At 31.7% G+C, this 27,941-nt stretch overlaps 1 protein-coding gene across 4 annotated transcripts; it reads right to left on the bottom strand.

Moving 5' to 3' along the window:
* Positions 1–24: 24 nt before the first annotated feature.
* On the bottom strand, positions 25–5,569 carry LOC129319979 (protein LIKE EARLY STARVATION, chloroplastic). Of its 4 annotated transcripts, none has more exons than XM_054965104.1 (5): positions 5,507–5,569; positions 3,720–4,256; positions 2,581–3,233; positions 1,923–2,113; positions 25–715 (listed from the first exon to the last, which is right to left on the bottom strand). In XM_054965104.1, exons 2-5 carry the CDS (start codon positions 4,234–4,236, stop codon positions 334–336), a joined length of 1,743 nt encoding a protein of 580 aa, XP_054821079.1. In that variant the 5' UTR covers positions 4,237–4,256; positions 5,507–5,569; the 3' UTR covers positions 25–333. The 4 variants fall into 4 exon arrangements, with proteins under 4 accessions (XP_054821079.1, XP_054821078.1, XP_054821080.1 ...); XM_054965103.1 differs by lacking the exon at positions 5,507–5,569 and adding an exon at positions 4,933–5,482; XM_054965105.1 differs by lacking the exon at positions 5,507–5,569 and adding an exon at positions 4,933–5,481 and having other exon boundaries at positions 3,720–4,202.
* Between the last annotated feature and the right edge of the window lie 22,372 nt (positions 5,570–27,941).

The following is a 27,941-nucleotide window of genomic DNA, read 5'->3' as shown; positions in this document are numbered from 1 at the left end:
CCCTTATTAAAAAGCCTTCGCCCGAACCTGAAATTTTCTCCATTATCACATCCTTCTGAGTGATGCAAGTATAGATTACAAAGGCTACACCATAGTGTAGGACAACAAAGAGCAATTATGGTCACTGACACTTCTCCGATGAATGATAAGCTCAGAGAAATTTGCAAAAATATTACAAAATTCTATCAAGGCTTGAGTAACACAACCTGGCCTTCCACTTACAGAAAAACATCGGTATGATCATACTATAAAGACTAGTGCCATTCTCTCAGGATGCAGCGTGTATGTTTCGCAAGTAAATAAAAAAAAAAAAAAGGGAGAGGGACCTCAAGGCTAGACTCCCTGTATATCAGGTGGCTTTGGAACTTCTCTGAGTTGAACTGAGTTCTCAAAGCAATGATAAAAACCATAATGAGGGAATCTCTCGTACCAAGTATCTTCCAGAACGTGCGTGTCCCAGTGTTGCCCGCAGCTGCTCCTCCCATACTTGTGAATCCATCCAGAGCCATTGTGTTGCTCACCCCAAGTTCGGTTCCATCGCTGTCCGTCTTTACCTTCCCACCATGTCTCTCCTTGCTTGATGCCATGGGCATTTAGATCAAAATTTTCATCCCATTTGTCTCCCCATTTCTCCCATCCACCATCCACTGACCGCTCGGCCCACTTGTCGGTGTACTTCACACTGCCACCCTTCCCATCATACGTTTCACCCCACCTGGCAAAGGCACAGCAGGAATAAGCCAACAGCCAAGAGGAAGGGAATTATGACCAAGAATTAGGCAAAAAATCATCACTGTCTCTCATTCTATTTAAACTAACAATTAGGCCCCCGCATTGTTTGGACTGTTTGGCTTGAACTCCTAGATCTTAGAGAATGTAGTAGTCCTCTAAAGCAATAAACTCATTGCATTTTGGTTCTTGGAACATCTGTACTCCTAGAAAATAATAAATTCATTGCATTTTAGTTCTTACAATATTTTTAGGTTACTTGATAAAAGGATTAATACATAAAACGACTTTGTCATTTTCTAAGTGTAAATTGTGCATTAACCGATAAACTAATTTTCAGGAATTAAAGCTAAATGATGCTGTTATTAACTAATACTATTGAGGTTCGAAATATTAGCTTCCGCGTGCTCTTCTAGTCATGAAAGGAAAGGAAACCGCTTATATGTGAACCAGTCAAAACTTCTTCCCAGGCAAGTCATTAAATTTATAAAATTTGTCACTAGAAACTTCGAGGCATTAAATTTACAAAATCTGTTAGAAGAAATTTTGAGGCTGCAGATAGCTTTGATGTGAGGAAAACTCCCATTCATGGAATTAAGGCGGCAAAGTGGAGGAATTCCTTAAATTATGTAAGGTATTTACTAGTAACAGGTATTGAACCGATATTCCACGCACAAGAAGCTTACAGCATATAGCATGTTAGATCAAACTTCAAATATAAACTCAACCCATAAAGCTATATAGCCTCGTGTTAACATGATAAGAAAAAACTTGGCTGCTGTTTTTAGGTGTTTGTTATTATATTATTCAATAATAATAAAACAAGTGGATTCTTTTTATGACTCAACACTGCATGTTGGGATTTTAAAGAAATTTTCTCCATGCCTCATGTTTTTATTGAAAATTTTGATAGCAAAGACCTAAAGGAACTTCACCAGTTCAACTAACCCATATATCTTTCTGATTTACTCCAAACATCTGATGAATTTATATATTAGAAAAATCAGAAATCAGGGAGACAAATTTCCTTGAATTTCAGGTAGACATAGTGCATGCTTACATGTACTTGATGATAAGTAGTTCATTCCAGCGTACCATGATAGAAGGATCATAAAAACATATAAAGGTATAACAGAATAGTTATTTTAACAGAGATCAGGGATTTGGGTCATTTCAATTAAAGACAGAGGTACCTTTCATGCCAAACATGAGCATGCCCAGCTTCAAGGGGTGTGTTTGGGTCAATACTACACCACTTGTGCGCCCATTTTTCTGTTTGACCACCCGCACCATGGTGTTCCCACCAGTTTTCTTGCCACTCCTCACCTTTGCCATTTTTCCCCCATTTGTCTGCTGTTTTCTCAATATGCAGAAGCCCATTTTCCTGCAAGCGAAATTCATACACAGTAACGTAACCATTAATATACCATTCATTTATGCTCACGCAAAAGTGAATGCAAAATTATTCAGATAGCTGTCATTGGTTATTGCAAAAATACTCTTAATAAATGAAGTTTAATAAAACGAAACAGAAAATAAGCCAAAAAAACATGAATATAAGATAGCAACTCAAATAAGGCAGCATCACAAACTCAAGTGCAAATTTAAATGGTTGTATACTCTAGACAAAGATATTAAAATGATCGGGCTTCAGGTGCAGCATTGATTTTTGGCAAGTAACAATTGATATATAACAGCTCGGTGGTACCTAATTGCACACTTGGATGTACGTGTCAAGGAGGATGGTAACTACTAACTGCCAAAACAATGCTATCCAATATTGATAAACTACATGGTGCAAGCAGTAATAAAACGCATTAATAGCAATATGGGCGTGTCCCTCTTTCTAACCTGCCGCATTGATTCTCTCCAAAATTCACGCCAAACATTTCCATGTGCATCACGACCTGATTTCTCAGAACCAAGTTCCTTATAGCCAAACACATCAGAAGCTTCCCAGAACGTCTCTTGCCATTCAGTGGCTTTGTCAGCACTAATACCTCTGTTCATCGTCCATTTGCAAATTACACCATCTGGCCTTCGCTCAATTCCTGTCTCCTTCCACCATCTTGACCCATCTGGATTCACGCCACTAGGTGATGATTTATCCACATCATTGAGGGCATTAGCAGCTTCAATTGCATGGTCAGCAAACAGTGCATCTCTTCTCTGTTCCTCTTCCAAGGAAGGCAGCTCTACATTGGACCTGGAGGCTTCTCGTTTTTCATCCTCTACTGATGACTGAAATGGGGGCAGATTAGGACTAGGCTTGATCTGAGAAAGTGGACTTTCAAATGGAATTGTGAAAAATTGCAGAGATCTTTCCTTCTCTGCAATAGGATTGGGCGAAAAAACTGAAGGATTTTTAGCTGCCTGCAAGCCCCTGACATCATCTGAAGGATCGTTACTGTCTGGAGGCGGCGTCCAGGACCAAAAATCAGGACCTGGAATTCCCTTTCTCTGACTTTCTGATTCTGGCAGATATGTAATTCCACTCCACATTCCTGATCATTTTAAATTCCAAACATGTGATAATGAATTAGATTATATAATTTATTAGATATGAAGGACTGTTAACGAAACAACAATAAATAACAATCCAATTAAAAAAAAAAAAAAACTAAAGAGCGAGTTCTGCTTCCAGAATCTTGCAATAATAAAGGCAGTCAATTGCCAACACTAAACTAATTATTTAGAAGATCACATTCCTTACTTCATTCCTTCCTTTATCATCCAGCCGGGGTGACCTAAGTTAAAAAAATAAAATAAAAGAAAGGGTAAAAGAGGCAAAAAGAGTATTGCCCCTAATCCTAGTCGCATAATTTCCAGAATTCAAATAATAACTGAAACCATAAGCAAGTTTTGACTAAAAAAAGAAACTATAAGCAAGTGGAAAACCCTAAAACGCTACTGCAGGAGAAAGCGTCACATTAAAGAAAAGAACTCAGACAGAGCTTCCAAGAAAGCAAACATTGGGAACAAGCCGTTACCTTGTTGACTTTCCCCTATTGCTTCACCGCCTTGTCTCTTCAGTTCCCCACCGACGGCAGTATCCGACACATTACTCTCCTGAAGAACTGCTCGGGCAGCCGCGATGGCCGCAGCCGCCCGATCAATCACCTGCATTCGCTGAATCCTATCCCTCTCTTCTGTCGGAACTCCAAGAATCTTCTCGAACTCCCGACTCTTCCTTTCCAATTCCTCCATGCTCGGCTTCTCACCGCCTTCATCATCATCTCTTCCAGAACTGGTCTCAACGATCCTCCCAAACTCAATATTCTTTCTCTCCATATCCACAGCCTTCTTCCACATATCAAGGTACGAACCTTCGCCATCGGAATTCGCCGCTCTCAGGGCTCCTCCCCTGTTTCTTGGCTTATGGCTTCCAATTATCGACACTTGTAGTTGCTGGGGAACAAGAAGCAGGTGGTTGAATTCGAGCACGGGAAGCCTCGGGAAGCGAGAAGGTGCACCTGCACAGGATCCGAGATAGGTCCCTATCATCATGCATGAATGATTCCAGAGCTCTGGAAGTGAAATGTGAGTGTCAGTTAGAACGAGAAGTGCACAGAAAGTGGCGGTGAATGGTTTTGCATATAAAAATGTACAATGTAGTAGCGAAGAGGGTAAAGTTGTAAATATTAGATGAATAATGGCCTTATTTTTTTCTTTTTGAAAAGGGCAAAGAGTTTTCCAAAAAGAAAAAGAAAGTAGAGAGCGTGAGATGTGAAGGACATTTTCGTGTCCGTGAAGGCAGGAAGCCAAATTAAATAACTAAATAATAAGAAAAACACAATTTACGGAAGAAGCTGCTGCGTTCTCCCTTGAAAGCGTTAATAATAATGTACCGTTTGGAATCAGGAAAAAGCTTTTGATGAAGGTAGAAGTGGTGATAGAAGAATGAGGTGAAAAATATATTGATATGCAGAGAGAGAGAGAGAGAGAGAGAGAGAGAGAGAGTATTTAATAAATATATTTATATTTTAAAAAAACCAGAACACTAGTAATTAAAAAAAAAAAAACCCACAGAAGCGTAAGTATCACCAGAGGCGGTCAAAAAGCTGAAGAAACGAACAGGCTGTATTTGGCCGGAGGATTTCTTCTTCTTTTTTGGTCAAAGAAGAAGAAATGTAACATTCAAAATCAAAACTACTCAAATTAAAATGGCAGAATCAAAAGAGAACCAGAAACACAAAATATAACTGGATTTGAAGAAGTGGCAGGCGATGAGAGGAGGCGTCGAGAGGGAAGATCGGCGAAGAACTCTGAAGGGGCAGATGGAGAGGGATTAGTATCGCCGATGCTTGTGGGTCACCGATGGTCCTGTGATCGTCGGAGTTGGACCTTCTGGTCTCGTCACGGCCACTTGCCTCTGAACCAATGACAAATTAAAGCTTCATCTTCCTAAGCCATTCTGACGCAACCGAGAAGCAAGAACACCGTGAGATGACGACGGAGATGGACGCTGAGGAATCGAGTTCTCCGTGAGGGTGATCGCCGTCGGAGGTCTGACGAGAGGGAGACAGTGAGACAGATGACTGAGGAGTCGAGAGGGGACAAATTCGAAGTCGGTAGAGTCGGCAGTAGCAACGGCGAGTCACGGCGGAGAAATTGATCGGCGGGAGAAGAAGAGGGTGGGTCACGGCAGATAAGTGAGGTGTGGGTATAAAATGAGGATAAAGTTGTCAACAACTAAATTATCATGGGTATAAGTGTCAGAAAAACTTTGATTCCATGGCAGTTAGTAGTATGATGAGGTGATGGCGCTGAGATTTACCAGATTTGATGGAACTGGCCACTGGGTACCTTCACAAATCGGGATCTCACCCATCCAACAGCCAAAAAAAAAAAAAAAAAACCAAGAAAAAAAAAAAAAATACAGAAGCTCCGCTCTCACTCCCCACTTTCCAATTTGGACATAAGAAATTTGGACATATGAACTATCCAAAATACCCTCTCCTCTCCTCTCATTTCCTTCCTCATCTGCCACATGTTTAGATTTAAATTTTCCAAAATTAAGGCTGGTGAATTTAGATAAACTTTTTTTTAATATTTTTCTCATTTTATTATTTTTAAGAAATATAAAATATTTTTCTCTTTCTTAAAAAAATTCATTATTAGAAAATTTAATGGCTTGTTTGCTTTCTGTTTTTAAAAAAATTATTTTTATTTTAAAAAAATGTAAAAACTTATTTAGATAAGTGTTTTAAATTTAATTTTTTTTATTTTTTTGTAAAAAAATTTCAAGTTTTTTTCATTTTATTTTGTTAAATATATTACATTTGATTATTGAAAATTATAGTTGTTTTGATTAACTTTTTATTATAAATCACCTGTAATTATTATCATCACTCTATTTTTTTAATTTTAAAATTGTTTTTAAATTAATAGAACCAAATACTTTTTTATTTTTTATTTTAAAAAATGTTCTGAAAATAATATTATAAAAAATTTTTAAAAATAAAAAATAAGGAATAAAACCAAACAGGTTATAAATTCTTTGTGTTTTTGCTTTGTTGCTTCATGGTGTTTGATCTGAGTGCATTTGGTTGTCGCCCAGGTTTGCTGTTTCTAGCATTTTTTTTTTGGGCCTAACTGTTTCTAGCTACTTGATGTGTACGCTAATAGCATCTTATCGTTTTTCTTTGCAATTTGCAAAATCTGGCCCATGTGCTAAAACGAAGAAAATGTTGGGAGTCACTGACTTTGTTCACATTTGTTTTAATACTGTTCTGTAATATGATTTACAAAATTATTTTAGCATCAAATCAAAAAAAATTGTTGAATTATTTAATTGAAAAAAAACTTATTTAGACAATTTTTTAAATTTTTTTAAAAATTGTAAATAAATATGTTTCTCTAGAACATCTGCTTTTGAGTTTAAAATATTTAAATATTCATTTTTAAGTTTATATTTCAATTTAGTGTATATATATGTATGTATGTATGTATTACATATATGATTGGTGAAATTTTTTTTTTTGCTATTAGATTTTATATTTTTTTATCATAATGATAAGGGTGGGGAATTTTTTTCATATTTTTAATTTTTTTAATGTATTCATAATAATAAGACATTTTTAAGCAAATCTCATCTCTCAATAAAGTAGTTACTTTCTTTCAAACTAATTCTATTTTTTTATATTTATTCCTATTAAACACTGTATAATAAATAAAAAGTCATTCATCAATAGAGACACTTTTGAAAAAAAGATAATGATTATATTTTAAAAGATTAAAAATGCCTTACATTTTTAAACATTCAATTCCTAAAAAATATTTTATATTTTTAAAGAGATGAAATATTATATAGTACAATTTACTTAGTTATAAAATATCATAGTATGAAACTCACGTCTTTTTGTAGTAGTGGTAATAGTAATATATATTTTAAATTTTTTTAATTAAAATTATTAAAAACATTTATCATTTTCTTAAAATCACTGTTAAGAAGTAACATCCAAATATAAATCACCATGTTACAACTTACAATCAAATGAAATCTACCGAAACCAAATCTTAATCACTCTTATCCGATTTCATCCATATTCATATTTGATATATTTGCTTAACTTTTTTTTTTTTAATAATCATAGTCTGCTTAACCTGGGTTAACTCATAATGAGTTTTTTCCCCCGGTCAGCTTTGCTCACCGTTAAGAGAGTTCTTGTTGGTTTATTTTTCTTTGTTTATTGATTATTGATATGTTGTAAACGTATTTCAACTTTCACTAGTTACCCTCCATACAAAACTAGAATTATTAGGGTTGTATTTCAACAGTTAATGAAGTGTATGTTGATTATTTTTTTTGGTAAAAAAATCATTAAAGCAAAACGTCATGATATGACTGCGAAAGAGAAACAACAATTGCTTTATTTTGTTATTAGATTAATAAGGATTTGGATTTGAACCAAATTTCTCATACATAAAAATTTATGAATTTAAATTCATTTTAAATTATAATTATTTTATAATTTTAAATTTTCTTTGCACTATAGTTATTTGAAATTCTAATCATTTCAAATATCTTGTTCTCTTTACATTTTCACTAATATTTCTATGACTCTTATATCTTTCCTCATCTCTTATCAATTAAATAATAGAAATAAAATTGTCATTTCTAGTTTTTTTATTTTTTTTAATTTTAGTTCATCTCTTTTCTTCATTTAAAATTTTTTAAACTACCCAAACAAATAATTTTAAATATATGGATTTCAAATGTGAAATTTAAAATGTAAGATTTTGAAATTTAAAATCTAAATCCAAATACATTAATCCAAACTCTATCTTAGCGTGTATTTGCAAACCCGCTAACCTGGATTAAAATCATGTTTTGACTATAATGTTAGAGTAGCTTTGTCTCCAAAATTGTAGAAACATTTTTTTAAGGATTTTTTAAATATAAATGGAGAGATTGGAATTTGAGATAAAAATTCAAAACAACGGCAGCTGCAAATCTTGAAAACCCGATCTAATCTGTTAAACATACTTAATTACGTGTGTTGTTTTATAATTTCTTGTGAATTATTATATATTTATAGCTTTTTTTTTTATTTCTCACAGGTTACTTAAGGCAATGCTCTTCTGTTTTTTAATTACATAATAAAAATATTTTTGAAGAGAAAATTACAGTTATTAGATGAGTAATTCACTGCTATCACTCAAGCCACCTGAAAAGAGGTGGAACCCAATCCAAGTTGGGTTATTGAATCTGCTTAAAGGACTGTTAAGGAACATTGGCAAAGCTGTGCCTTAGTTTGTGATGACGTTCTTGAGATAGGGAGAACCACATTGCCTCGACATTGGATATCACCACCCAAGGGCTTTATTAAAGTTAATTGTGATGGACCCTTTGTGAAATAACAAAATAAGGCAGCTATTGGTATAGTCTGCAAGGATGAATTAGGCCTTGTCTCTTGTATCCTAAAACGTCAACCTACTTTGGGAGATTAGAGATGTAGAAGATATTGTGGACCTCTTAGCAATCAAAGTTGGGTTTTTTCTTGCCTTTGCTCCACCCAAAAGCAATGCTATAGCTGATTTCATTACAGTGCTTGCTCTCAAGGAGGTGATTTCGATTGGATGGATGTGCTCACCATCACCTTCGTTGTCTCTCCTACTAGTTAAGGATGCGGTGGCCCATTTTGTGTCTTCAAATGCTGTCCTCATCTCTTTCTGTGAGGAATGGTGTTGGCTGATTGCATTTTCAACTTTGTTTGTTTACTGGTTTTTTTTTTTTTTTTTTTTTGGTGTTACTTCGATTTGCTGTTTCTCCTTTTCGTGTGTTATGCACTTTGGTGTCATTTTGAGTAATATGCCAACTTTTGCCCAAAAAAAGATGAGTAATTCTTTTCATTAAAGCCTTGTGCATCTAATCTCCAATAACAACAAATTAAAACTAATTCAAAAGATTTTTCATCAGATACAATAAAAAAGAATTAAAATTTTAAAATAGTAGCCTAATATTTCAGATAAGGTAAATCCAATCAATTTTTTTTTGGGGGACAAAAATCCAATCAATTTACTATATGCTTTTTTGATTGATAATACCAAGCTTTTTTTTTTAAATTATTTTTCTTCAACTAGATTAATTAAAATCAGTTAATAAAATTGGTTTTATCCTATCATCCTTACTTTATTGACTAGTTAATGTGGATATTTTCAATAAATCAAATGTTATATTTACAACGCTTAAAAGGCATGATTGAAAATATGTTAAAAAAATAAAAAAAAGATCTAAATCAACTTTTTTCTAGAAGCATAAATTAATTATTTTTTTAAAGTGCTATTATTAAATAAATCACTTTATATTTATTTTAAGGTGAACAACTTTGTTAAATAGGAGAAAATATGAAAAGATAGAGTTAATTTGAATGCAAGTAACTATTTTATTGAGAGATGAGATTTATTTAAAAACACTTTATATTTTTTAATGGAGGGAGTAGGTTGATGAAATAACATTAAATTGTTGGGGAAAATAAAGAAATAAAAAAATTAAACCAATCATAAAAGAAAAAAATAATTAAAAAACTATGCTACAGAAGCATAATGATTTCTAGTCTAGAAGGTTTTGGCTTCGACCCCTTAAATTTAAAGTTTTATTTGGCTCTGTAGGCATAAAATTAGTTGAAGGAAGATCCACATCATTTTTTTAGATGAGGCAAAACCATCTCCTAATTAGAACCCTTCAAACTCTTCACTGATCAAACCAAAGGGAGGTGGCGGAGCCTAGAATCTAAACAATGAAGGCATTGATTTTGCATGATTCCATGAGGAAGATGCAAACTAGAAATGGATCGGTTTGGATCTGTAAGCATAGCCTCATAGGATTAGTTGAAAGAGAATCCTTAACTTTCTTAAGGTGAGACAAATCATATCCCAATATGAATGTCAAAATATCTTCACCGGGTGCACCCAGAACCAGTGGCATGTAGACCTTAAATGGCAAAGGCATTGATTTTGCATATTTCCATGTGGAATATGCAAAGTAGGAGTAGATTGAAGAAGTCTTCTGCTGACTATCTTTTGAGGATTGGTTTGGTTTTGTAGGCATAGGATTAGTTGAAGGAGGATCCTCAACTTTCTTAAGGTGATGAGACATAATTATATCCTAATATGAACCCCTTAGAATGTATTTGCCAAAAGGTGAACCAGTAATTGGTGGCACATAGACTCTAAATGGTGAAGTCACTGATTCTAAACACTTCCATTAAGAAGATACAAAGTAGGATTGGATTGAAGAAGTATGCTTTTGACCCTCTATCTTTGAAGTTTTTGTTTGGAGTATTAGTTGAAGGAGAGAATGTTGTATTTTATATATCTCAATTCATATGAATTAGTAAAATAATGTATGCGTACCTGAAGAATCCATAAGTGCTTGAAAAGGCTCGATTACCTCGAGTGTAGATAGATGCACAACCCACTAGTCTTCGGAGTCGTCAGAAAGTTTAGAAATAATGAAGCAGAGGAAAAATGAGTCATATGTGTGGTGGTTATTGATTGATCGACTTATATGGATCAAATCGATAATCACCTTATTAAATAATTAAAATAATTATTATCTATTATCTCTGACTCAGTCAGTTAAGAGATAAAAAATAACTGATGGTTATTGGATTGTGGGTTAGGCCTCTGCTCATTGGGTTTATTTGTGTGGTCCTGCTATCACGATCCATACAAGATCATAAAGACCAATCTGTTTGTGCTTATTAATTAATGTTAATCCATAAATAAATAAATATTCCAACAATTTCCCACTTGGATTGCATTATCAGAAAATAAAACTTCACAAAATCACTAGATCCTATGGGGAAACAAGTGATATAATGTCTCATAATCTAAATAAAATACAAAATTTTATTTCAAACACAGCTCAGTAAGATAACAACATAAATCACTGATTCCTATAGGGAAACAAGTGACATGCATAGCATATCACAATAGAATCATTGAATCCTATGGGCATATAATTGAACTAAACATAACTCACAGAAGAAAACAAAAGCTTAAAGAGAAATTGCAACATAAAAGGCTCTCAAACTCCCACTAAACTAGGGTATCAAAGGAATTCACAATACCCATATAAGTTACATGATTTTAAAAATCTTCCATAAGTAAGCTCTTGGTTAGCGGATCTGCAAGCATCTGTGTGCCAAGAATGTGTACCACATAGATTTGAGACTCAGTAATTTTCTCTTTCACAAACATAAGTTTGATATCAAAATGCTTTATATGACTAGAATTTCTGTGGTTGTTAGCATAGTATACTGTCGATTTGTTATCACAATAAATGGTTAGAGGGTGTGATATTGACTCAACTAGGCGCATGCCAGATATCAACTTCCTCAGCTATATAGCATGACGTGTAGTCTCAAAACAAGCAATATACTCAGCTTTCATAGATGAAACTACTATAAGTATCTGTTTCACACTTTTACAAGAGACAGCTCCTCCAGACAATATGAAAATATAGCCGGTCATGGATTTACAATCATCCAGACAAGAGGCAAAATTTGAATCTTTAAAAGCCAATAATTTCAAGATCTTTTGATCTCTTAAAATCATAATTAGAATACCCAATAACCTCAAGAGAATTTGACCTTCTGTAAGTCAATATATGATTCTTTGTACCTTGAAGATACCTCATAACTTTCTTAGCAGCCTTCCAATAATTTGGACCTGGATCATTTAAGTATCAACCCAGCACTCTAATGGGTAAAGGCTATATCTGGTCGAGTACACACTTGAACATACATAAAGCTGTCGATGACAAAAGCGTATGGTATCTTTCTCATTTCAGCCCTCTTATCATCTTGGGACACTGTAACTCTAACAACAGCTTACCTTTTTATACAGGAGCAAGTGAGGGAGAACATGAATCCATTCTGAATCTCTTAAGTACTTGCTCAATATAAGTAGTCTGTGATAAACTAAAAATACCACGAGATCTATCACGATGAATCTGTATCCCAAGAATGAAGGAGGCTTTACCTATGTCCTTCATGTCAAAATGGCAAGACAATAGGTGCTTTATCTCCTTGAGAAAATTTATTGAATTTTTGGCTAACAAGATATCATCAACATAGAGAACAAGAATTACAAAATTGTTTCCATCAAACTTCTGATAAATACACTGATATGAAACATTCTCAACAAAACTGAGTGAGGTGATAACTTCATCAAATTTCAGATACCATTACTTAGAGGCCTATTTTAGCCCATAGATGGATCTCTTCAATCTGCACACTAGATGTTCTTTACCAAATTCAACAAAACTAACAAGTTATGTCATGTAGACTTCTTCATACAAATCGCCATTCAAGAACGTGGTCTTAACATCCATTTAGTGAAGATCAAGATCAAACTGTGCAACTAAAACCATTACTACTCTAAAGGCATTTTTGGTGGATACCAGGGAGAAGGTCTCTGTGAAATCAATACCTTATTTTTGGTTGCAGCCCTTATCTACAAGTTTGGTTTTGTATCTATCAATTTCACCTTTAGCTCCTCATTTTGTTTTAAAGACCCACTTGCAACCCACTAGTTTAAAACCCTTTGATAGCTCTACAAGCTCTCATAAGTGATAGCGGTATATAGAAGCAATTTTTTCACTCATAGCCTCCAATCATTCAGAAGAATGTGAGCTAGAAATAGCCTCTTAGTATGATATTGAGTCTAAAATATCAATAGTATCTAAATTAAATTCTTGCAAATACATCATGTAATCATCTAGAATAGCAGACCTGCAAACCCTTTGGGACCATCTTAGTTCAACAACCAGATCCCCATCACCCTCTAAAGGTGGTTTATCTTCAGCTTCATCCTGATCCACGGCATTATTTCTATCAACATGAGGGATTGTTAAGATAGGCATAGGCAAAATAGTGCTTTCATTATGTAAAGTAATATGCTTAGGCATAGAGCTCCCATTGTCTAAGGCATCTTTAAAGAAATAAGCTCAGTCAGATTTAATTACCCTCGTAGTGTGATTTGAACAATAGAATTTGTACCCACAAGATTTGATGTAATAGCCAATAAAGAAACCATCAACAGTTTTAGCATCAAGCTTCATCTGTTGTGGATTGTAAGGTTTTACCTGTGCTTTATAACCCTAAACTCGCATATGCTTCAGCATAGGAGTCCTTCCAAAATACAACTCGTATGGAGTCTTTGCAATTGACTTGCTAGGAACTTGAATCAAAATATAAACAGCAGTTTTAAGTGCATCACCCCATAAGAATTCTGACAGTGAAGAGTGATTGATCATACTTCTAACCATATCCATGAGAGTACGATTTTGCCTTTTTGCAATCCCATTTTGCTACGAGGTACCAGGCATAGTATACTGAGCTTCAATGTCATGCTCTTGAAGGTATAAAGCAAATGGCCCAGGATTCCTGCCAGTCTCAGTATATCTTTGTAAAATTATCCTCCTCTGTTAGATCTCACACATTTGATTAACTTGCCATATTTCAATTCGACTGCTGCTTTAAAGGTCTTGAATGCATTAAGAGACTCGCCTTTTTCACGCAAGAGTTCAATCCATCCGTGATGAGAGTAATTATCTGTGAAAATGATGAAATATCTGAAATCACCCATAGCCGAAGGTGTGATAAGTCCATAGATGTTAGTATGGATTAGGTCTAAAGTATTTTCAGACCTCTTTGCCCCTTTAGTTCTAGCTCTAGCAGGGAATTTTTCCTTTATGCAATTAACACAAGTCTCAAAATCTGAGAAATTAAGGTTTTGTAAGACACCTTGCTTGGCCATGCGTTCCAATCTCTCTCTAAAGATATGACCCAAACGACGATGCCATAGTATAGATGAATTATCATTAGGCCTTTGACGTTTATGCCCAATAGCATCATTGATATGAAGATTAGGAAGTTTAAGTAACTAATCATTCAATCGATATAAACCATATATCAAGGAAGCACAACTAATATTAATGGAATCACAACAAATGTCAATTTCCCATTTCCTTGAAAGAATGAATAGCCACAAATATCCAATGCAGAAGTTGAAATTAAATTCTTCTTCGTAAAAGGTACATAAACAACATTGTTCAAATGTAAAACATGACCAGAATTTAAATACAAAGAAATAGTTCTAATGTATTCAACTGATGCCTTGCTTCCTGCTATGCCAAAGACTGACTTGTGTGCCTTACTTGAAACCTTCTAGTTTCTTAGCCCCTATAGAAAATTCACAACATGTATAGTGGCACCGGAATCCAACCACCATGAGTCAAAGGAAGTTTCAATGGTGTTAGATTCAAAACAAACTAGAGCTAGAGAGGCAGTTTGAAGAATTGTACCTTCACTTTCTTGTTTGTTCTTCAGTTTAAAGTAATTAGCTTTAATTTGACTTGATTTTTTGCAATAATTGCAAAACCGTTTAAAATATTTCTTCCTTGACTTCTCACTCTTATTACCATCTTTCTTAAAAGTTGGATTATTAGGCTTAGGGGCCTCATGTTTCTTCCCCTTTTTCTTATACGACCCTCCAGATTTGCTGCTGGAGCCATGGGAAACATAGTTTACTGAGTGAAAGGAATTCTTTTTTATAGCTTCCTCTTCTTAAGTGACTATTGATATCAGCTGGTCAATAGACCATTCAGCTTTTTGTGAGTTGTGTGAAGTCTTCAAGAATGCATACTCTAATGGCAGTGATTGAAGAACATGGTAAATTAAGGTACTTTCACTCAAATCAATCACATATAACTTAAGCTTGTTATAGTAATGAACAAGTTTCAGAATGTGCTCCCTAATACTAGAAACTTTGTCATATCGAGTATTGTCAAGAAGTGACAAATAGTAGTTCTTTTAAGTCTTGTCAAGCTTCTTATATTTGTTACTAACAGCTTTCAAGTATTCCACTGTAGTATCCTTTTCAGGAATGCTGTCCCTAATTTTCTTTTCAATTGTGTACTTGACGATTGCTAGACAGATCCAGTTAGACTCACTCCATTGTTTATGGAAGGCCATTTCAAAAGCACTGGAGTCGGAAGAGAGATCCGCAGGCTTAGGTTCTCTCAAAGCTAAATCTTTCTCAGAAATGGTCAGATACATATTTAGGGACTCTTTTCAGTCATCATAATTAGTCCCATTGAGAGCCTTCACAAATAGGGGTGAACATTGGTTGGTTCGGTTCGGTCCTAAAATATGCAAAACTGATCGACCAAATAACACTAAAAATAAAAATCAAATTGAATCGAACAAACCAATTAAACTGAATAAGGATCAAACTAAAATTTAATAATTCAGTTTGGTCAGTTAATTCAGTTTTTCATATTGGGCTATTAAAATTGAGCCTATTTTTTTAAATATTAAAACAAACAACACTATAAAATTGAGCCTTTTTTCTATTCATTTTTTTCAATATGAGCCCATTTTAATTACACCCATATGACATAAAATCTAAATATTATAAAGGCATGGATAATCAAATAAATAATTTATAAAAAATAGGGTTGAAAGTGATTGACCGAAATAGGGTTTCAAGTGATGTTATTATTTTTTATTCTCCATTAAAATAAAAAATAAAAATAAAATAAAATAATTTATAAATTATATATAATTTATAAATTAATAAATTATATGTAATTCGGTCAGTTGGTTTATTTAATTTTAAATTTTACTAACCGAATTAAACTGATCAACCAAAATATTTAAAATAAAAAAACTGAATTGAACTAAAAAATCAAATAGACCGAATCAAATAGACAAAATTCAATTCGGTTCGGTTTGATTTTCGGTTTCAATTCAGTTTTGCTCACCCCTATTCACAAAGGATAGTTGCGTAAAAGCAGAAACTAAAACTATAAAATAGAAAATGGGAAATATTAATTATGTGTGCATAACATAATTATAAAACAGAATTCTCCAACAAGCGATTATCAATTATGCAACTATAATCATGCACTAAGAAGGCTCAAATACTATAAAGATTTAGTATATACAAAAGTCCATACAAAATAATACATTAAACATTTTCATACCTATAGAGTATAACAAATATCTAACATATTAAATGAGTGCTATTAGCCTATCTTTAAAACCAACCATCAAAAAATTACATTAATAATGTCACATCTATAGGGTATGTCCATTATCAATGCTACAAGATCTTAAGCATAATCAATAATTTACAAAGTCATAAATTTTATGACTTTAGGACAAAACAAAATAATTTCAAAAATTCTTGGGGTCTTTTGGGAATTAGGGAACAAATTTAGGACTTAAGTGAAATTTTGAAAGGTGTTTAGGGATAAATGGGTAATTTTGAAAGAGTTTTAGGTCAAAATTGCATTTCTAGAACTTAAGGGACTAACTTATAACTTTAAAAATTTATTGGGGTCACGGAAGAAATTATAGAAACTATGGGCCGAATGATGTAATTTAAAACTAAGGTCCAAACGCAATTAATAAAAATATTTTTTTTTGTTTAAATGGTGCTGCTGGGCCGAGATTAAGGCCCAGTACTGTTAAGTAAAACGGTTCGTTTCACTTCTGGCCCAATTTCCTTATAATAATTTTTTTTGACAAAGATCTAGGCCCATACAAAAATAGGCCCACAACCTTAGGATCGGTTCTATGACCTGTTTCTGGGTCCTCTCTAGTCGCAAGCTGGAAACGAGGACCAAAGGGGAGGCTGGCATGCAGGGATTGCCAGACCAAAAAATGAGACTCTGGAACCTCCACTGCGCCGCCAGCTCCAGACGACGCCAAAGCAAACCCACGACAACGATGCCGTGAATGGCGATGACACGGCTTCCAATGACAACAGAGCAGTCTAGAACCTTCTTTTTTTTTTTTAGGATGGCACACGATGAAATAGCAATTTGTAGGAAAGAGTTGTCTTTGTTAAAGCTGCTAACCATAGTTTTGGGTGAGTTCTGAAGAGGTGCTCTTACAGCAAAGCAAGCAAGAAAGAGGAAAGTAACTCGCTCGATTCTTTTAGCTGCTGTGCTCGTAATCAGTCAAATTTTAATTTCAATAAGGCTTTCTAGCCATTAAGATAGAAAATCGCTCTGGGAAGGCTCCTGCAAAATTAAAAAATAAAATAAAATTATAGAGTCAAATATATCTATAATTAATCAAAATTTTAATGAGAAATCTCACATTCACTTTCAATGATAAGGATGGATTGAAAATTATCAACATGTGAGAATTATCATATCCACTTTCATCAACACATATATAGGATAATGAATTGAGATATATAAATTAATGTTCGTAACCAAGGCTCTGATGTCACATGTTGTATTTTGTATATCTCAATTCATATGAACTAGTAAAATAATGTATGCGTACTTAAAAAATTCATAAGCGCTTGAGAAGGCTTGATTACCTCGAGTGTAGATAGACGCACAACCCACTAGTCCCCATAGTCTTTAGAGAGTTCAAAGATAATGGAGCGGAGAAAAAATGAGTCGTGTGTGTGGTAGTTATTGATTGAACAACTTATATAGATCAGATCGGTAACTACCTTATTAAATAATTAAAATAATTATTATCTATTATCTCTGACTCAGTCAGTTAAGAGATAGGGAATAACTGACGACTATTGGGTTGTGGGTTAGACCTCTACCCATTGGGCTCACTTGTGTGGTCCTCCTATTATGGTCCACACAAGATCATGAAGACTAATATATTTAAACTTATTAATTAATATTAATCTATAAATAAATAAATATTTCAACAGAGAATCCTCAACTTTCTTAAGGTGAGGCATAATCATATCCCAATATGAAGCTTTTATAATCTATTTGCCAGAAGGTGAACCAGGAAACAGTGGCGTGCAGACTCTAAATGACGAAGTCACTAATTTTGGACACTTCCATTAGGAAGATACAAAGTAGGATTGGATTATTGAAGAAGTATGCTTTTGACCCTCTATCTTTGAAGTTTTTGTTTGGAGGATTAGTTGAAGGAGAATCCTCAACTTTCTTAAGGTGAGGCATAATAATATCCCAATATGAACCTCTTGAAATCTCTTCACGAAAGGGTGAACCAGAAATCAGTAGTGTGTAGACTCCAAACGGCAAGGGCACCGTTTTTTTTTTTTTTTTTTTTTTGCTTCCACGAGGAAGAAGCAAAGTATGAACAGATTGAAGAAGTCATTGTTAGCTTTTGTGTTTGGGAGGCTATGTATCACAGCATTGAAAGATATTTTGGCATAGAGCTAATAAAAATTTAATAGAAGCATATGCACCTTTGCTTTAAGTTTATAATTCTCTATTATTATTTTCATCCCCACCAACCACCTTTCCTATTTTTTAATTTATATTTCAAATTTCAACTTTTTTCCATAGTTGCCCTTCTATCTCGATCTCATTGATCAAGTCTCCTCTCCTTAATCTCTTTCTTTCTTTTTTTTTTTTTACAAAAATCTTCATTTATTCAAATTTTAAAATTTAAAATTTTAATTATTAATACCATAATTTAAACGTTATATTCCAATTATAATATATATATATATATATAATCATAACATCCCTCCCAAATCCTTACTATATATTTTTCCCATTTTATAACTTCCAATTCGTTTACCAAAAAAAAAAACACTGAATATTCAAATTTTATATTCCCGTTATCATAATCATAACTTCCCTTATCTTATATCCTTTATCAATTTGGTTTTAAATTCTTCCTTTGTTGATTCATTTTCCAATATATGATTTTAAATTCTTAATTTTTTGTAAATAATATATTTAAAAAGTGAAAAAAAATATTGACAACTCCAATTACTAAATTGATGGTGTAAATGGATCAGTTACACCAATTTTATCTTAACTTCCTCGTCATCTCATCATAATCCCTTCCGGTAATATTATATATATATATATATATATATATATAAAAGATGCCTTCAAATTATGGATTTGTAAAGGGCTTTGCCCAGTATTTTTACCCAAAAAAAAGTATGGATTTGTAAATAGTTGAGGCATAATAATATCTTAACATGAACTTCTTAGAATCAAATTATTCATATTTTATTTTATTTTAAATATATAATGTATTATAATTTCTCCTCTTTATCATTTTAAAAAAATGGCTCGGATATACCTAACTTTCATTCATCCCCAATACTATATTGAGATAAAATGATAAAATTATACAAAACCAAAAAAATTGTTGCGCAGAAAAGAACGAAATAATAGTAATTTAAAACAAATATAAAAGAATAAAAATAATATTAAAAAAAAACAAGTTTAGCAACAATGTCAAGGGATCTATTTGCTTCTCATCCTTCGTCTCCTTCTTCGTCTCCCTAGGAAGGAACGAGCCTCTCGCACGACTTTCATCAATATGACAATGTCATTAAAAGGAACACAGGTGGCGCTTAAACTCTAGGCGGCACTGAAACTCCCACTTTTCTGAAATCTGATGAGAAATGCTTTGAGGCAATAACCATGAAGTTTGGAATTAGGGTTTGCTTGGGCAGGGATGAAGCAAAGAAGGAAGAGATCGAATAAGCCATGTTGCATTTTGTGGATTTTTGGAAGCCAATTTAGTATCATGAGGTCTATATATATGTATATAGACGCGCGGAGAAAGGGATGCCTTATATTTCATTTAAATTAAAATTATGCGAAACTAAATTGAATCTTCTATATATCTATGTAAATTCAGATTCCTAAGCATATGTGCCAGCATATTTTAAAGCCATGTCAACTCTTTGTATTCCTCTTACAATGACACATGGATGCTAGATGAATAATTTTGCAGAAATAAATTATCATTTTCTTAAGGTTTCATTTGAAAATATACTGCACACATTTAATTCAGTTATACAATGCATTAATTTTAGGACTTGATTTTTTTTTCATTTATTGAAAATATGATAAAAAATTTCAATCTACCTCTTTAGGATAATTGCAATTAGTAATTTAGTATTTTCCCTTCAAATTCTCATTATCATCCAATCACATTGAATATTATTCCTTGCAAAAATAGCAATCAATGATCACATACCAAAATTTATATCAATCAATGATTAATTATTGTCAAAATTTAAATGAACACTTATTAATTTGAATTAATCTTTTATCAACAAAGTATCCATTTGAGTTTTGATAACTATTAATTTTTTATTGATATAAATTTTAATCAGTGGTATTTGATTGTTATTTTTCTTTATTCATATTACTATCTATAATTATGGTTGTGATTTTACATTTAGAAATTAGGTGACCATTGTTATCTGCAATTATTTCCATTTAAAAATATTATTCTCCCGTATTGCATACAAAGATCAAATCAAAGATCAATTTTGAAAAAATTTCATTCTTATTATGATTTATCACCCATAATTAATGATTCATTATATATATATATATATATATAAATATATATATAATGATGATGATAATTATAATAATAATAGATATCTCTCCATTCAAAAATGTAAGGCATTTTTTGAGTAATTAAATGTTAAAAAATATAAGGCATTTTTAGTCTTTCGAAGTGCAATAGTTGTCTTTTTTTCAAAAGTATCCCTATTGATAATGACGTTGTATTTATTATAGGGTGTTTAATAGGAATAAATATAGAAAGATAGGATTAGTTAAAAAGTAGGTAGCTATTTTATTGGGGTAAAATTTAGTTAAAACTGTCTTATATTTTTTAATGGAGGGAATATTTAATTTACTTTTTATAATTGTCTGAATGTGAAAATACTGTCACACAAAAGAAAAAAAAAGTATATATATTTATGTATAGATATTGATCATGGTCATTGACTTATGCTAATTTTCTTGATATAAATCTTACTTGATAAAAAGCACGCACGGTATTTTCCTCCTCAAATATTTCATGACGTATAATTTTATATATTGATATAAAACTCGGAAAATAAATTGCACTATATCACTAATTGCTGTTAAATATATAATCCATTTAATCTTGGCCTCATTAAACAATCCGGATATTTGAATTTGGAAGTTGTGTGAATACTCCAACCATATATATTGAACTATATATGTACATAGTGGTATTTCTTAGTTTTTTTTTTCAAATATATATAGTGTATTTCAATTGCATGTTTTCCTTTTTTATCGTTATTTTGTTAAAAAAACACTAAAATAAGAAATATTATGCTTCCCCGTAGGATCCATGAATTTCTCAAATTAAATCATGTGGATGAAAAAATTGCCTGTTTTGTATATTTACTAGAATAATGTTTATAATGTTTATTTTGATTCTCTTATTTTCAAAAGGAAAAAATTGATTTGACTCTTATTTAATTGGTATCAATAAATGATATTAATTAGTTTTAATTAGTGACGGTAAAGAGAAATTTTTGAGATTAAAAAATCATAACCAATTGAAAGTTGACATTTCAAATCAAAATTCAATGAAAATGATTAAGACATATTCCCTTTAATTTTATTTATAAGTTACTTTCAACATGTTTTATCAAAATCAAGAAAAACCTTAAACCTTATTAACTTTTTTTAAAATTTAACAAGTTTTTATCTTTACCCCTAATAAATATTTTTAAATCTCATTATTAATATTTTTATTTAAAGCATTTAATAAGGGAATGTAAACAGTAACATTAAAAATTGGCAATTGTCTTATAAATAGGATTAAATTTTTTTTTCTCTACCTTATAAATACTCCTTTTGTTTTCATATATAAGATGTTTTTAATCGAATTATGCAAACCAATAAAAGTTAGTTATTTGATTAAAAGCATAGTAATATTTCAATTTTGTCCTTAATTATTGTAAATAAAAATGAATCTCTTTTTTCAAAGTAAATTAATAAGAATACTTATATTTTTTTCAATTTAATAAGGGTATAATAATCCATTCATTAAAAAATATGCTAACAACCTCTTATATTTATATTTAGGGATAAAAAATGTTTTGAAAAATCTTTTATGAATAGGGACAGAGGGAGTAGGACCAGCGGAGTATATTATAATAGTATATAAGCCTGATGATTAATTTCATTTGTGTCATGTCTATGAATAATTGGCAAATAGTTATATGGTTCAAAATTTAAATATCCATTTTGTTAATGTTAGTCATCGATATATATGGCACACCTGTAATTGGAATCATGTTCTTCCATGTCCATCAATCGACTCTATAATGGCCTTATGTTTTGATGTTATCCAAGTTATCAACCCAATCAAAGAGAATTAATGCATTAGATAACACATACTATAGAGAACACCTTCATCTGATTATAGAGTTTTAATCTTTATAGTTTCACTCAATATTTAATTTCATCCTTGTAATTTCAATTTGCTTAGGTGAGCCCCTATACTATCAGCTCGTTATAGCGTTAATCCTCACACTTTCAAAATGTTATCTTAGCGTTTAGCTGATGTGGCAATATGTATCTGACAAAGTCTGAAGCAAACAACACGCATAATAGGATGAATCGAACGTCAAGAACTGGATTCTATTTCTTGTTAGCCATGGGTGGGATTTCGCTGTTCAAATATGTATACACATGCACAAGCATAGAGGACACTGCAATTCATCTTTCTCACTGCATTCAAACTTCTTCACACTTCATCCTTGTCTTGCATCAAAACGTTCAAACTTTTAGCTATGACCATCCATTCTTGACGTTTCTTGTATGCATTCAAACTTCCAGCAAGTACCTCTGTTTTTTGTGAAGAAAACAGGGGTAAACAGAGTGTCATTTGCATGAAGAGCAATTCTATTTTTCTAGCTTCATACTTTATAAACACATCAGAACCATTGGTTCGTTGGCAATAATCATTCTCTTACACAAAAATTAAAAGGTTTTGTGTCACATATCTCATCATTCCCTCTCATCTAACACTACTTGGGAAATGTTGCCTCCCTCCCTCCCTCCCCTCCCTCTTTTTTCTCTCTAAAAACGACCAACAAAAGATAAACTCAACCGATCATATTGGAACGTGCCATATGTAATTAAAACTTAAGGAGACGTGAAGAGACTAAAAAGTGAATGAAGCCGAGTTGAACATGTGTAAATATGAACATGCTACGCTACGCTTTACTAAAGCATTCAAAGCACCAAGACATTGGACCACCCAATTGAATTTAATTAATTAATTAACCAATAGACCTTTTCTACAATCAAACGGCAACAAGAGAGAACAGGCTGTGTCTGGGAATTGCACGGGTGGTCTATCAAAAGCGGCAAGGTAGAGCCAAAACTCCGGCGGCTTGTGTCGTTAAAATTTTCATCCACGGGATACAGGTTGCCCGGAGGTCCGGTGATGAATAGGATTGATGCCGGAGGTGGAGGACAATACTGTGACGGTGGATTTTTCTTCAGAGGCGGTGGCAAGAAATAATATGTAGGCGGCGGTGGAGAAGGCTGAGGAGGTGGCAATGGTGGATAGTCGGAGGGTAGCAAAGAAAAGGAGTTGAGATTGTCTGCCACGGTGCCACCTTATTAATAGATTGATGGCGTTAAAATCTTTAATAACAACGAGGACTAACATTTAACAAAGCAAAGTAGAAGGATTGATTTGCATGCCCTAAAACTATAAGGATATGCTTGAAAATTGGGTGAAATTATAAGGGTCAAAAGATTAGTTTTCCCTTTAAAAAATTAGTTTAGTAATGGCTTATGATAATGATAAAATGTATTAATAGTACGTAATTTCTAGCAGTCAAATCTGATGTACTTCTTAAAAAAAATTAGAAGAAATCAGTTCTCAGATATTTATATTTTTTATTTTTAAAAATAAAAATATAACACTTTTGAAACATTAAAATTCAAAATACTTATTTAAACAATTTTTAAATTTTTTTTATTTTTTTAAAAAATTGTAAAAAAATAGATTTCTATAGAATCTCTGCTTTTGAGTTAAAAATATTTTCATATGCATTTTTAAGTTTATATTTGATTTTTTTTTGCTGTAAGATTTTATATTTTTTTTATCATAATGATAATAGTGGGGAATTTTTCATATCTTTAATTTTTTTAATGTATTCATATTTATTATCTTTTTTATCTATCAAAATAATCAAATTATATATTATATAATGTAATTTACTTAGTTATAAAATATCTTACTGTGAAACTTACGTCTTTTTTAGTAATTATATATTTTAAATTGCTTTGAATTAAAATCATTAAACATTTATCATTTTCTTAAAATCACTTTTAAGAAATAACATCCAGATATAAATCATCATGTTACAATTTACATTCAAATTAATCCATTCAAATTTAAATTTGCAAAATCAATTCTAACGAAACCAAATCTTAACCACTCTCATCCGATTTCATCCGTATTCATATTTGATATGCTTAAACTCCGCTTAACCTTGGTTAACTCATAATGAGTTTTTTCCGGTTAATTTGCTCACCGTTAAGAGAATTCTTTTTTTGATAAAAAAAGTTTAGGTTAATAAAAATGAATTCTTGTTTGTTTACTTTTTCTTTGTTTATTGATTATTGATATGTTGTATACGCATTTCAAATTTCACTAGTTACACTGAATACAAAATTAGAATTATTAGTGTTGTATTTCAATAGTTAATGAAATGAAATTTGATTTTAAAAAAAAATCATTAAAGCAAAACGTCATGATATAACTATAAAAAAAAAAAGATACTTTAGTGTATGTTTGCAAACTCGCTAATCCTGATTAAAATCATGTTTTGACTAGAATAATGTTAGAGTAGTTTTGTCTTGAAAATTATAGAAACATTTTTTAAGGATTTTTTAAACATAAATGGAGAGATCGGAATTTGAGATAAAAATTCAAAACAATGCTCCTTTTTTTAATCCCCACCAACTACCTTTCCTTTTCTTTTTTTAATTCATATTTTCAAATTTCAACTTTTTTCCATAATTGCCCTTCTATCTCGACCCCCTTGATTAACGCTCCTCTCGTAAATCTCTTTCATTTTTTTAAAAAAATCTTCATTTATTCTAATTTTAATATTTTAAATTTTCATTATTAATAGTATAATTTAAATGTTAAATTCCTATTATATATATATATATATATCATAACATCCCTCCCAAATCCTTATTGTTTTTTCTCTTATTTATTTTCCCCATTTTATAACTTCCAATTCGTTTAACCAAAGAAAACTTAATATTCAAATTTTAAACTTTTTTCATGATAACATCTCGTTATCATAATCATAACTTTCCTTATCTCAGATCCTTTATCTTTGGTTTTAAATTCTTTCTTTGTTAATTCGTTTCCCAATATATAATTTTAAATTCTATTTTTTTTGTAAATAATATATTTAAAAAGTAAAAAAAATTATTGACAACTTCAATTACTATATTTGTGGTGTAAATGGGCAGTTACACCAATTTTATCTTAACTCACTCGTCATTATCCCTTCCAGTGAGAAGGCACACTCCCATGAAGTTATTTCAAATTATTCATATATATTTCATTTTAATTTAAATAGACAATTTTAATTTTTTTAACAACTACCTCCCATTATCATAATTTATCCTCTTTATCATTTTTTAATAAAAAATGGCTCGAACTATTATTATTAAAATATGATGGGAACAAATGAACAGAATACAAGCAATTTGAAAGCAAATGAAAACTGGCGGGTCGTTACCTTCTTTCTTTCTTGATTATTGTTGCTTTTGAAGCTGATGAAATGCCTTAACCTTCATTCATCCTCAATAATATATTGGGATAAAATGAAAAAAATTATTTATACACAAAACAAAAAAAAATTTCGGTAGAAAAGAAAGAAATAACAAATATAAAAGAATAAAAACAATCTTTAAAAAAAAAAAAAGACTGACAAAAATGAAACGATCTCTGATCCACAACTTCAGACTTAGGTTTGTTTCTCATCATCCTTCGTCTCCTTCTTCGTCTCCCTAGGAAGGTTTGGATCTATAGGCATAATATTTGGTGAAGTAAGATCCACAACTTTATCTTTGTAAATGTTTTCCCAGAACGAACCTCGCGCAGGACTTTCATCCATATCATTACAAGGAACTGGTGGCGCTTTGACTCTAAACGGCACCGAAACTCCAAGTTTTCTGAAATCCGATGAGAATTGTCTTGAAGCGATGACCATGAAGTTCGGAATTAGGGTTTGCTTGCGCAGGGAAGAGGCAAAGAAGGAAGAGATTGAATGAGCCATCGCTGCTTTTTGTGGATTTTGAATGCAAATTTAGTATTGTCACGTATATATAGACGCGCAGAGAAAGGGAATGCCTTATATTACCTTATCACATCACATCTATTTTTAGCAGCATCCATATCATATCACATCTAATTTAAATGCCAAACTAAATTAAATTAATATATAAAACATAAAATAAAAAAATAGTGTAAATATTATAAGAAGTTTCGTAACAACAATTCAGAAAAGTATTATATCTATATAGATGTACTATTATTTATCATTTTATTTAATTTCATAATTGCCCCTCTTTTCTATCATAATTTTATCTATCACAAATAATCTCTTGATGATTTTTTTTGAAAAAATATTCATAATTTTTATTTTATTTTTCAGCTACTAATTTTATTTTTTTAAATTTTCATTATTAAATAAAATTTATAATATTAAATTAAAATTATTATATTTATTATGACATCACTCTATCCAAAATCTTTATTATTTTTCTTGTATCATAACTTTCGGATTCTCATAATTTTTCTTATCCTAAATTCCTTTATCATTTATTTTAAATTCTTCATGCCTTATTTTCAATATTAACTTTAAATTCTTAATTTTTTAAAAAAATTAAAAATAGAACTTTTTTTAAAAAAATAGTGAACACATTTCTAGCCACCGTTGCATTATATTTTTTTCTTAAAATTTTTAGTGAAGTAAAGTGAACAATAAATAAATACTAAAATAGTAGAGACAATATCTAGATCTGAAATCAACAACAATTAATCTTAAAATTTTTCATTTAACAATTTAAATGCAAAAAAAAAACTATAGATTTGAAAAATCAAAAAAGCATTCTCAAAAAACTAGTATCATACAAATATGAAAAACTATAGATTTGAAACCAAAAACTATAAATAGTAGTCACAAGTCTGTAACACTAGCCTTCTACTTAACAATATAAACAGGGACAATGGCGGGATAGAATTGAGGGAGAGTGACTTTGGGGAGATTGGGTATCGCACAGACTAAAGGATGGCGTACGGCGTCGTGCATGCACGCAGAACGAAGAAGAAGGGACATACATTGCACTGTAGACTATGGCGGGAGTTTTTTTTTTTTTTTTTTTGGGACCAACTATGACAGGAGTTGATTGTGTGAATTTTGAAGATAAAAATAAAGACTCAGTCTGCAGTAAGAGAGCTGCTTGCGATAAGAGAGAAGGTTGAATGTATAGTGGAGAAGTGACGTTGCTTAAGAGAAAGGGAGAGGGTTGAGCGTCGAAGTGTAGGGAACGGATTTCAATGTGAAAAATGACAATGAAAAAAGAATGAGTAAGCTTGTCATTGAATTTAAAAAAAAATTAATGGTTTAAATATACTAATATTATCAATTAGTGTGTTATGTAACATATATTTTTCTAAACTTTTTTAGAGTCACAAAACTAAATAACGATTATTTCTAAACAATCAATCTATGGTCAGTGATTATATAATCTCTAAAAACTAACGTTATATAATTCCTAAAAAATATTAAAAAAGAAATTATAATCTCCAGACTATATATAATAATTATTTTAAAAAACTACTATATAATTTCTTTTCCTATATCCAGTTTTAACTATGTAGTGTGAT

This window comes from Prosopis cineraria, unplaced genomic scaffold, assembly GCF_029017545.1.
Source record: "Prosopis cineraria cultivar Desert tree isolate PC_DT_omini unplaced genomic scaffold, ASM2901754v1 PC9, whole genome shotgun sequence".
In the NCBI taxonomy this organism is placed as follows: Eukaryota; Viridiplantae; Streptophyta; class Magnoliopsida; order Fabales; family Fabaceae; genus Prosopis; species Prosopis cineraria.
This window is presented reverse-complemented; position numbering and strand designations above follow the sequence as displayed.

What these genes read in the sequence shown, in the direction of transcription:
- LOC129319979 (XM_054965104.1), bottom strand. Translation starts at nt 4,236, where the DNA reads ATGATGATAGGGACCTATCTCGGATCCTGTGCAGGTGCACCTTCTCGC. An exon ending in AATAGGGGAAAGTCAACAAG is followed by an intron (nt 3,234 to 3,719) that starts GTAACGGCTTGT and finishes TAAAATGATCAG; the next exon opens with GAATGTGGAGTGGAATTACA. An exon ending in GCTCATGTTTGGCATGAAAG is followed by an intron (nt 716 to 1,922) that starts GTACCTCTGTCT and finishes TGCCTTTGCCAG; the next exon opens with GTGGGGTGAAACGTATGATG.